The sequence below is a fragment of the Acyrthosiphon pisum genome, chromosome A1 (assembly GCF_005508785.2).
Source record: "Acyrthosiphon pisum isolate AL4f chromosome A1, pea_aphid_22Mar2018_4r6ur, whole genome shotgun sequence".
Taxonomy (NCBI): domain Eukaryota; kingdom Metazoa; phylum Arthropoda; class Insecta; order Hemiptera; family Aphididae; genus Acyrthosiphon; species Acyrthosiphon pisum.
The window spans coordinates 32,849,741-32,863,168 of record NC_042494.1 but is presented as its reverse complement, the minus strand read 5'-3'; the positions used below and the strand labels follow the sequence as shown (position 1 = coordinate 32,863,168).

General features: G+C 30.9%; 1 protein-coding gene across 1 annotated transcript in view; it reads left to right on the top strand.

The window, feature by feature from the left end:
• Nucleotides 1–13,428, top strand: part of LOC100165486 — a 261,915-nt gene that overhangs the window by 109,734 nt on the left and 138,753 nt on the right. Inside the window, exon 4 of the mRNA XM_029486931.1 lies at nt 10,223–10,328. Within this exon, the coding sequence (XP_029342791.1) occupies nt 10,223–10,328 (106 nt within the window). The remainder of the gene's footprint in view (nt 1–10,222; nt 10,329–13,428) is intronic.

Genomic DNA, 13,428 nt, shown 5'->3' with positions numbered 1-13,428 from the left:
TCATTATTATTAACGACCTTTTGAGTTTCGTGAAAATGAATTTCGTGACCAGGGGGAGCGTGGTAATTATATGTTTTTTTCGCTCTACTCAAGTGCTCTTGTCATACAACACGCTGGTGATAGAACACGTAACGCTGGAAATCCTGGTATTTATTCAGTTATCATTATTGCCACGACTTTGCCTGGTGGGACGGGTAAAAACAAATACCAATACACATAACCGGCATTATAAGGAATTTTGTTTAGAGGATACAATAATATAATGTTATGATAATAATGAATATCAAACTTGCTACATTCAAATAATTGCTCACCGAAAACCGTGTAATACCCGTGTGTCTTCAATAGGAGGTACGTGCTACGTGTGTCTTCTCGAACGTTTCAATATTACGCATATTACTATTATTACCTACCTGCTGATATTATTATTATTATTGTGTACGCACACGACGTAGGTATGGTATATCGACTGCATTATAAATGTCGTACACGTCATTATTCTGCTCGACGAGCCGTAAAATATTATTCTTCGTCCCCGCGCGTACAATGTCAGCTGCGTGTGAGCGCGGGAAAAGTTAGTAGGTAGCTTAAAGTCGCGCAAGGTACGCCGGCTCAGTTAAATTTGATTTATAGAAAAGGTTTCTGTCAAACGGGCTTCTTCACCGTTTCGAGCTTCTGGATCTTATTAAACGTGTAACGACCTCCGAGGCAATATATTAAGCAAATATTGTTTCGCCCGTGTAACCGCACCGAAGTTTAATAGGGTATTAAAAAATATCGAAAGCCAACACGCGCCCGTGGCGGCACAAAGGGGTCGTGTGGAGTGGAAAAATTGAAAATTCAAACCCGAAAAACCCTGCACCTAAACACATTATACCGCTATATTGTAGCGTCGGCCGCGGCGGTGGGTACGGCCCACCCGGCGGGTAGAAATTAATTTCTCTTGCCCTTCTGGGCCCGAAAGCACTTTCAAACAACAATAGTTATTCCAAGGAGAAACCCAACAGCAGAACAGAACGCTGTGTTTACAGAAGTACGAGAGCTACGCAAAATATAAGCATATAAAACAACATCACATCAAAAATGAAATAAATTAAATGATAAGGTACCGTGTTTTGAAAATTGTTATTATTTTTTTTTTCTATAAATTTAAATGAATCCTATTATTCGTATTTAATCGTTACTTATAGTGTTGATAAGTTTTTATGCGTAAAAAAATTTTTAATCACTCTATTTTTTTTCAAATTGTATACGAATTTGCATTTAAAATATTGGTTTGATTTGTTAGCATTTATCTCAATAAAACCAAGTGCATACTTAATTTATTATTTCACCTAGTTTTGGTAAATAATTATGTTTAAAAAATATAATGTCCATTTTTTACTTGCTACAATAAATTTTAATGTTTGTATTAACTTTGATTTAGATTTAAAGTTTAAACACATGGCAGTCTTTTCATTACATCAGAATGATATTGTACATTTAAATTAAGTAGATAGCATTACAAGTGGGTAATATCACAATCGGTTCCTAAAATATATAATAATTGACTTGCATAATATTTTACTAATTTCGGTACTAAAAAAATATATTAAAAATTAATTTAATTGCGTAGCAGTATACCTAGTTTTATGCCAATTAGATATTTAACTAAATTAGAGATTCACGGTTTTAAATAAAAATGAATGTAACTATACATAATATAATTAGGCCCTTTATCGATTATACTAATTGCAATTTATTAGCACTGAACTTTTTTTCTTGGGCTATAGTATTGACAAAACGATTTTTTGTACTAAATGAGAGGAATATTCTTCTCTTTGATTTTTATTCACTTTATATTCACTGATTAAATTTTCACTCTGTAATCAGTGCTACCCATAAAGGGTGTTAATTTAATTAATTTCCCGTAGCACATGATACTTTTTTATACACGTGTCACGTGTATATATAAAAATTACGTATTGAAACAGATTTCACATCACTCAGCCACGTTAGTGCAACTTACTGTATTTTAAAACTTTTTGACTGATACAGGCAGTTCTGAAAGTATAACAAGATACTAAAAATTATTCATAATCCTTCAAGTTCACAGTAATATTTAACTGAACTTATCAGTTTTTAAAAGTATTCATTGTATTTTTTACGCAAAAAATAATAAATTATATTCCATGTACCTATAAAATGAAATAGCAGGTACCTACTAAATGATTACGATTTTCAAACAAAATATGCGCCGTATTAGTATTTTTCCAATCCTTGGTATTTAACAGCTTTCAAATAAGTATTTTAGAATTAATATACAATTATATACAAAATAAAATGAATAGGTACAATCAACAACTTTTAACATAAAACATTTATCGTAAGCCCAATTTTGTGTAATATAATAATATAATGAATACCTAATAATAATACGTATTATCTAGCATGTCTTTTGGATTGTTTATTAGTTATTTCGCAATCGATAGTTGAGTCCTTATACACTATCTAAAAAGTGGATGTCGCTCTGCTGTACAGAAGGTTACAAGTGGGTCATTGTATAATGGATTGTATTAGACTTGAATTCAATGATACAATATTATTGCATAAGAAAAACGATTCTGAGCGGAGACGGTTTGTCAGTTTGGATATTTTACATTGTTATTATTTATTATATCCTATAAGTTGAATTAATATTAAAATATTATTATTTTTTGTTTGTTTCTATGGTGATATAAAAAGCGTTAAAATGTAAATCCTATTTTAGTGGTTTTTCGTAATTTTTCGGTGGTGTTTCCCGTGGCATTAAATAACTATTGATAAAATCGAAAAATGACCTTTTTAAAATACCATTTTGATCCAATTTGCTAAAAGATAAAGTACTATATGTTGAAATCGAAGCACTCCTTCTGGTAGAAATTTTGTATACAGGATATAAAAAAAAAACACCATTGTAAAACCAATAGCTTCCTCTCTCCGCTCAGAATCTAATATTGTAACTGTATTAGTAATAGCAACTCAATAGTCCTAAATGTATAATATTTGTCAGGCGTTCGTCATCAACGCATTTGTAGTTTCCACGTAAAATAATAATTATTGTTATGATAAATTATTGATAATGATTGGAATTGGTGAAAAATAAATATGTAGGGGAACCTGGGGCATTCATGTGTGATAGGCACTTAATATTTGTCTCGAAATAGAATATTCTTTATTTTTTTACCAATATTATTTTTTATTATGTCATTCAAAAGATAAAATTCTCATATTATTTTCTTTCCTAAAAAGAAAAAATTGCATTGATAATTTAGAAAATATATTTATTTTTTTAAACTTACAATGTATAATATTATTATTATCTTAATCACAATTTTTATGAGAGGTAAAAATGTAAAACTTTAAAAGGTGTGTTTATTATTTAATAGTTTATATTAACATTTTACAATTATTGAATTATTAAATTATGAGGAACATATTTAATATTTTTTATCATCTTAAATAAATAATACCTTATTTAATAATATAATATTTATAAAATGCGTGACTATTAAAATAACAAACATATTATCTTTTATAGTTTTATAATTTTTACTGTTTGTTTTAGTCTATTCTTTCGTATTAGTTATTTAAAATCTACCATCATGACTGCAGTTGGTTTTCTTTTATAAATGATTTGATTTTCTGAACATTTTATAATACAAAGATCAATTAATACCAAACAATGAAGTGACATTTTACTCCACATGACAGGTTCATAATTTTCAACTAAAACTGTAAAGTAACTTAAAAACGGTTAGTTTGAATATAAATTAATTAAAAAGAAAAAAAAACTTAACTATTTAACAAAAATACATCAATATCTTAAAATGTATAAATATAGTTAATAGATACTTTTTATTATCTTAAAATTGATACTAGCTTTTCTTAAAAAATAAGTTGTTGACATACTCAATTAATTAAAAAACACAACATCTAGCATGTACTTTTAACCATCTTGTCACTGATTTTTTCCCCTAAATTATCTTATTTTGGCACTCCCATAAAAATATAAAATATTTTGAAGAATTTTTATTTATTGTGATATCACTAACTTTAAAGGAAATCTGTTGTACCATCTTACCTAATATATACCAATTATGTCCCCTCATGTTTCCCTACATGTTATTATTATGATTATAAACGTGTGTGGCTCTGGTGCGATTGCCGGTCGTCGCTGATGCCGTGTTACAGTGGCGGCAACCGCACTAGCCAGCATACGCTTGAATCTGACTCCGTTGCAGAAGGTATAGGTACACAGGTTTTAGGTAGGTAAAATAATGAGTAAACACGCTGTTTAATTGTGACGCGTTGCGTCGAGAGTTGTTTATTGTACGAAACGAAATACACACATGATCGTACGAATAAGTAGGTACATTGGTCGTGCGGTCGCATGGTCGGTGTCGGGTCGACGGAATCGGTTGTGCTTGTTGCACGCGCGATCGAGGAGCGTTCGGTTACGTCGGAAAGACGAGGACGTCGTCGGAATATGAATTCAATTAACGTGACAAGCGGATGTGCACGATGACCGTCGACGAAAGCATGGCGTCGGGCGTGATCGAGAATCGTACAAGACGTGTGGCTCGGTCGAGGGCTGGGAGCAAAGAGAACGTTGGCCGGTCGGTCCAATGGGAGACGAGAGATCGTAAAGGCAAAGGAACATAAATATAATTGTAGAGAAGTTGTATAACAAAATAAATCACGAATATAAAACAAATAGGTCCGATGGTAACGAAAAGGCGGGAGAAACGTCGTTATACGGGCCCTGTATCGCCACAAACGCATTTATCGTTACCCATCGTAAAATCAGTCCGATTAAGATATTTTTCCGTATCTTAATAGTATCTTTCAGTGATTTATTGATATAAAATCTCGAAGGTAGGTGATTACGTTTATTGTCACTTCTCAGGTGATTCGTCCGTCCGTATTTGCACGTGCGGAAACTGGTTTACATTAATATTATTTATTTGTTGGGTTGGAACTGTGGAATGACTTCAAAATACCTACTTAAAAGTAGGACGAGAAAAAAAAAGCTTACAAAAATAAGCATTACGAAAATAGCATTACATAAACATTTTTGTAGGTATAATTATATATTCTGATTGTGTGTATAATGTTGTACCTATAATTGTTCTGCGTAGGGCATTTGAATGGCAATATCGTGTCCTACGTGCTTCACAGAGTTTATTTTTTAAAATAAATGCGTGTGGTTAACGCATCCTGCAGTTCGTGGAAAATGATAAATCTCTCCTTCCAGGCAAAATATTTACCACTTTTACTGTGAAAATGTTACAAGTACTTTTCCTTAAAGCTATAATATTATACCACAGGTAGGTTAGGTTAGAGAAGAAAATATTAAAATTATTTTCAAGGAGTCCTCGGAAGACATTTGTGGCAGGGAGGAAGGGGTAAGGGGGGTTAAACAACCCTCGCCCCGGCGATTTCCACCGCCGGTATACATGCTGTATTGTATGTTGCTGGGCCGGAGGTCGAGATTATATACTTTTGTTGATTGTGTAAAGTTTTTATACGACTACGGAGCTTACGCGTTACACTTCCTTATACACACACACGCACAAGTCTCCCGGGGGAACATCGCGACGCGGTCAGCTCGCCCTCATACATATTCATTAAAATTTGCCCGTCGAATTCGCGGGCGGCGCATCCACACCGCCGTCGTCGAGTTTTGCATTCTCGAATTTTATTCTCCTGTGCTTTGTCGTCCCGGGCACGCGTGTAAAACTTCTGCCCGACCCGGTGGGACGCTCGCGCGCCGGTCTATATGTCTATTGAATAAACTCCTCTCGCAACACTCTCCGCAGCCAGTAACAAGCAACCATGGTCGGGACGATGCAGGGTATATACTAGCGTTATATACATGTGTATTGTGTGTGTATACTGTGCATATACGAGTATATATATGTATAGATAATACGTGTTGATACGAGTGTTTGCGAAACAAGTTATGCGTTCGGCACACCCGGGGACGGGCACTACAGTGTACCGAATATAATGGTCGGCGGGTCGTAAGTACCATGGCGCGGAGTTACCTGATTTTGGAAATTGGGTTAACGTACAAATAGGGGTGCCCGACGCTAAACCGCCACCGCGCTCTCTATATATACATATAATATATGTGTGTGTGTGTGTGTGTGTGTGTGTGTGTGTGTGTGTGTGTGTGTGTAGGTGTGCGTGTACGTCTACGCACTACGTCTATTTGTCTATGCGAACGAAATTAAATTAATTTTAATCACTCCTCGTCTTGCAGGATAATAATTTATTTACTGCAACAGCAGGAATTAATAATTTATGCGCCGCGTCACTGTAGAATCTAAAGTAGATGTTTTCGCTAACGGCGTATCGTAAAAGTGTCTTCGTTATTGTACCTGAATATGAAGTGTCGTTTGAATGCTTTAGTCAAACATTAAACGTTAAATATTATGCAATTAGGTAGGTACGTGTATACTGTATGTGAATAAAAACATATACATTGTTAGCTCCTCATCGCCATAGGAAAATCTTGTAGGGTTATATAAAGTTATACAAGCTAATTGTAAGTTATAGCTCTTTAATTGTAAGTAATTGTATGCTCGTTCCCAGAATTTGTAAGTTGACCGTACCCCGGGGACCGGTGGGGAGCTGCTGAAGTTTGGACGGTAGCCCCCCTCCACAATAACAGTCAAATCGCTTCAAAGAAATTGTAAGTTAAAATTATTACGGGTACCTACAAACTCCAATAGTAAAAAAATGAAAATACAATTTCTTTAAATTATCAACAGCTTTAAATTACAATTTGTTTGGAGTTATTTGGAAATAATGAGAGGCTTTACCGCCTAAAACCTATTTTTTTTCATACATTTGTAACAGTCAATTTACAAATTTCTGGAATAGACTTACAATATTAGAGGACTATATCTTACAGTTTATTTTGGAAGAGCTCACCATAGTGGGGTAGGGGAAACTCTCTGCAGATATTGTTTTATAATACACTGTCTTAACTATATTTAAACATTTTTAAGGAATGCTTAATTCTTATATTTTAGGTCCTTGGCAACGCGGCATAAACTATACTTCAATTCATTATTTTTTATTTTTAAATCAGATATGTGCGTCAACAAGTATCTATTATATGACATCGATTTTTTTATATTTAACGACAAGAATATATTTTTGCTGGGGAAAAGGGTAGAACAGTTGGGTAACATGAATATTTTACAATTATAATGGATTGATGCATACGTTTTTATAATTCGTTTCATCTAATACAGGCTACAGCTGCAGTAACTTATTACTAATGCAATAAACTAATTACTAAAAGTGATATAGATATTCGTCTTATCATAATATTTCATCTTATTTAATAACAAGTACCTGTGTGTATAATCCGATTATATTTTTGACGTGCCCTAATACGCGTATTAATGATTAACCCGTATCAATTCGAAAATTCAAATATATCAAACATATTCACTAGGAAACCTTACGAAAATGACGCCTTTCGTGGTATGTTCTCCTTATAGCAGCTGATGCCCCTCAGAGAAATGACTAAGTATTATTTTACTCCCTTGTCACTTATTTTGATGAATAACATACGTCATATTAATAAAATATAATAATTAAGTGTAAGATGGTTGTTCGTTTCGTTGATTCTAATACTGATTTTTCTAAAACACAAAATATTTACTTTCCTCCCAACAAATTGTCTCTCATATTTCTGGATTTATAAATAGATGTAGGTATGTATACTATATTTTATGTTGCTGCCAAGAATTTGTCGTAACGTATCAATTAGGCTCAAATGCGGTTAATTAAATTATTTATACGCTTGTTTTTTTAACTTCATAGTATTAATATATTTTGCAGAGATTAATAATTTAATGTACGAATAAAGCATGGTATATTCGATTTAGAATTTATATAATATTAATATAGAAATGATTGAGTTAAATAAATAATTTAAATTGGTTCAAGAAAAGCACAATTTTGTTTGATACGTCTAACCAGTTATGGTAATTTAGCATTATTATTTTGGTCTGAAAATGTTGTTTAAATAAATATAACTCATATTTACTGTAGGCATATTTAATAGTATTTTATCTAACATAATATTATAAACTTACTATTGATACTATTCACGATATTATTGATATTTTATACTTAAAATTATACTTTGCATATTAGATTTTTGAATATTGTTTTTATTGTTTTATGAAATTGTACAGTCATTTGTATATCGGGGAACCTTATTTGAAATACATCTTCAAACGTGAATGAATTTGTTTGGTATAGTTATTAAATTGTATTTTTTTTTTTATATTTTGAAATCGTATCAGTGCAATAGGGTTGTTCAAAGAATTTGTATAGTTGTCGTAACTCAATTTCTCTTCATGGATTTCCAAAACAAATGAAAAATAAAACAAATTTGAATTATGTATCCTTTTGAACTCCGAACACGCATGAAGTGCGATGAAATTCCGCAGTGTGGTTTTCGCCAGTTTGGCACATCCGGTGATAATCGCCTAACTAACCGCAGCCCGGTTGTAGTGAGAAAAGTGACCAAAAAAAAAATAATAAATAGTTGAAATAGAGTCGGTTAGGTAGGAAGTAAGGGAGGAAACGTTCGGTGAATACAAATCCATCGCCTTTTTGGCCGATGTTTTTTTTTTCCATAACTTTGAAATCATATCAATATACACAACGTGGAAATATTCATCCGAGGGGTGGCACAGCATTACATTATTCCGCCGTCGGGTGAATATTAAGTTCACCGGTGGCGTATGTAGAACCGTTAAAATCGGTACTATCAGTGTTTGTTCCTATGGAAAGTTTTCTGCATTTACGTGTGACTGTTCGGCAAGATAAGAACCCCCACCCCTTTGTTTGTCCCTACCGACATTTTGGAATAGCTTTTTGTTTCAAGGGGTACGATTAAAAGGTCAACGGTCTTAATGGTTCTTTTCGAAACGTTTCCCAGAAATTGGACTTGAAGGGACCGAGTTGAAACATACGCGAGGTTTGCCTAACATTATTCGTATATGTGTTACCCGAGGGAAGAATTACATTCGTTTCAAAAGTCACATACTACCATGTTTTTATAAACAATAAATCAAAAGAAATAACGGTAAACTTTTCTTCATTTTTTTTTTAATCCTCGACACTGATTACATCGTTCGCATTCTGAAATTGTTTTTTTTTCTAAAATATTATGAATTGTTAATGTGGCTACAAACCCATTCAATTTCTTATACCGAGTTTAAATAATATTTATATTTCAATAAACGTTTATTATAATGTTATATATATTACATCCTATACCTACTGTTATAAGTTAAAAAAAAATCGTTTTCATAACTTTTTATAAAATAACTTAACATAAAATATGCACTATTTTACCAACACATTATACAGTTTATAATTTTAAATATTAGGGCTCTTAATGTAATCGTATGCTATAAAAAAACTCTGCATGTAAGTACACAAAAAAAAAAAAATGAAAACGAAAAGACCATTTTCAATGCTTTTGAAGTGGTAATAACATTCGTATATAAAAAGTTTCTGAGCTTTGTGAGCGAAAATATTATTTTAAACTTGTCTCCAAAAATACCTTAACCATTTTAAAATGAACTAAAACATTGTTTTTTTTCTTTTTTGTATTCCCTATTTATAGAACCGTAATATAGTTGCTTATGATTTAAAAGCCATTTCTGGTATATATTTTATAAAAATAAAAAAATCACCCACGTATTTAATATAATAATATGAATTATAATAGTAGGTAGGTACTATCTAAGGTTTAAACAGAATTCTTTACCAATATTTTATGTAAGTAATTAAATTTACAATATCGATGTCTGATGTAATGAAATATAAGCTTTTTTTTTTTTGGAGAGAAAAAAACAATCTGTACAAAAATAAGTTATCATCATATCAAAATACACTCGTGACACGAATCGTTTGATAGGGAAAGACACCCCACTCATGTTATCCTGTGTCTAAGTTTAGAGAATATTACTATTTAGGTGTAGTCATATAAAGGAGGGAATACAATTTTTATTTATTTTTCCAGAGTTATTAGTCAAGTACAAACTTTAAAACCGTTTAGTCAATATGTATCAATATTTATGAAATATGTGTTTGAGTAAGAAACAAAATTCTTTTAATTATCATAATTATCATTAATCAATACTTTTTTATTGTTGTTTAGAAGAATGTCGTTCACAACTTGGTATGGAGTTCAGCAAAATTCCAGATCATAGAATTACAGCTAGCTCATCATATGAAGTCAAATCAGTGGGACCACAGAATGCACGGTAAGTCACTGGAATTTTTATTTTTGATGTAGATATGCCTTTTAGTAATTATTTAAAGAATACAGTTATTATTGAATAGTTATTATTTGAAAAGTTCCATGTAGACTATAGTAAGTAATTTGGCTGCAAAATTTTTCTCGAAAACTTCCCGTATAAGACCGAATAAAAAATATAGGTTCGAACAAAAAGAAAGTTTCTAAAATTAAACTGCTGCTTTATTATTACCTATCCTCTCGAAAACCATTGTATTTGAGGAATATCGCAAAGTCAAGCAGTATACAGCTGCTGGTCTGAAAACTTTTAACTGCTTTCATACTAAGTCAAAAGCCTAATTCGGTCCATAAGATTCATTCAGTAAGTTTTCGTCATTAACATTTAGAATATTATCAGTTAGTGGTTATTTTCTCTCATAAAAGAAAAACTCCGGTCTTATAATGAATAAAACAAATATTGAAACGTTTATTTCTGTGACAGACAATCTGTGGATAAAATATATATTTCAATGATAACATTGATAAACTGTTTCAATTTAAATACCGGTACAATTCCAGAAACTCGTTGTTATATTTATGACTCATTATAGTATTGTTATTTATTTATTTATTTATTTATTTTTTAATTTCACGTACTGTTAAAATAAATACAATTTTCATTTCTGTTTGACGCATTTTTTTCAATGGTTTATGTAATTTTTGGCTGGAGAGAAAAACTCCCTTTTCAATCATTTTTCTCGTAAATTATCTTCTATATACCTATAATACAAGTTTTGTTCGATGGATTCTTTTTCAATGAATATAAAATTTTTATTTGCTCTGGAATTGACGTGCTCAGTAAATCTTTATTGTTTGTTTCCATTATCATCATGTTTACATCATTGTTTGTCAGGTTATTGTTTTTCATTTGAATTATCGAACAATATTTTTGTAAATTAAACACTTGTGCTCTGCGTGTTATTACATATCTATCAGTATTCACTCTATTTTAAAGTACATATTCAAGTGTGTTGTACAAGTGTTTAACTTCCCTCCGTGTGGCTGCAAGTTTTTATGAAATTAATGATTTTATATTATTGATCACTATAAAACAGGTAATAACACAATTAAACGTCTAAATTATAATTACCTGTAACTTAAATGTTTTGTGTTAATATCATACATATAATTATACAGTTGGTAGGTAAAGATAAGAAGATTTGAGTCGAGCTTTATGAATGTTATACCTAGTTGCGTATTTAACACATTGAGTGCCAGGCCACAAACGACAAAACTGACCATTCTGACCGGGACATTTTTTTTATAATGTGTTTACCATATATAAATGTGTATCATTATCAATACACACGGCACAAATAAACAAATTAGTTGTGTATTGAAATTGATACACATGGCACTCAAAGTGTTAATACAAATATATTATAATAGAAGTGTCCAGTAGATAGGAATTGTCTATTAATTTTATGTTTGTTTTTTACAACACAAAGTTAATGTTATGTTTTTGTTACAACAAATTATTATTTCTTTTTGGATTTGGTTTTTAAAAATAGTAGCACTGATGGATTGATAAATAAATTGTACATATAAAACATACTGAGATATTTACACGTGAACTACATTTTAATTACAGAATTATTATTTAAATTTCATTTTCCAAATAATTGTTTACTTAATTTACAGTTACCAATTACATATTCATTAAATCGCTTAATTTATAGACAATAATTTGAACATCAGTATTTTTTTTTCAGTTAGTTCAACATAAATTGTTTGGTTTTATTTTATACAATCGGATTCTTATATGGTGAAAAACATTAATTTCTAACAAATATATAATATTATAATATTATAATATACTGTTAAAAAACTGGACTTAACCAATTTTATTAAAAAAATATTTTTGTTTAGGTTATAATTTATTTATCTCAAACCATTGGCGTATTACAATTATTTATTTATGCACGTTTGAATTAAATACAGCTATATTTCAAATTAATTTTCTAAGTTAAAAAATTTAACAGTTTTAGTTCAATTTTTTTTTTTACCATAATATGTGTTACATATATATAATATATGTATTATGTATGTACTAATTATCTTCTATTTTTATTATTTACATTCTGTATACATTATTTTTCCACCACTGTCCTTATTTTGAGTGCAAATTATGTAATGTATTTTGATAACTTAAATTATAATAATGTAATGTTCAGGGTTGAATATTAATAAATGTATTATTTATAACAATTTAATTTGTATTATTCAATTTGTATAATATTATGTATCCCATAAATTCTATGGACACATTTCTATCCCAGTGGCATATTAACGGGCAGTGGAGGTCAAGTTGGCCAATACCCCCCCCCCCCCCCCCCTATAGACTGTATATAATATGTAAAAGTTTTTGGACTTCTAACTTAAGGCCTCTAATTTTAAATACGGAGCTACTGGATGAAACATATCCCCCCCAAGACAAAAACCTAAATACGTCATCGTCACGGTTCTGTGTGTATCTATTTTACCAACCCCTTTTAGTCTTAATTGTATAATTATTATTTTAATAAAACATATTCTTTAAATCAAACAATAATTTTATATAAGATATTATACATTTTTATTTTTATCATTATTTGGTCCCATTGGGTCAAATTAGTGCCGACGGTTCAGTGTTCACTATAAAATAGGTAATTCAATTCATCGAGGAAAACTGAAATAAGTTTCAAACGCGGACGTGGTAAAGGGTAAAAAAAAAAGGGGTGTTGCTCTGCTGTATATTAGGTTACAGGTGGGTCACTGTATAATGGATGGTGTTAAATTTGAATTCAATGATATAATATCATTGTATAAGAACGATTCTGAGTGACGACGGTTTGTCTGTTATAGTGTTATACTGTTATGTTTATACCATACATTATTATAATATATTATATTACTAAGTATAGTTTAATTTAGGATTAATGAGACAAGATATTATAGACACTTTTCAAACGCTCAAAATGGTTGTGGAAGTCTATAAAGAAATGACAATATGTATAGACTGGAATGTTGTAGATTCTCACATAAATAAGAAAATTGAATTAAGGGGTATGCATACCAACCGGATCTAA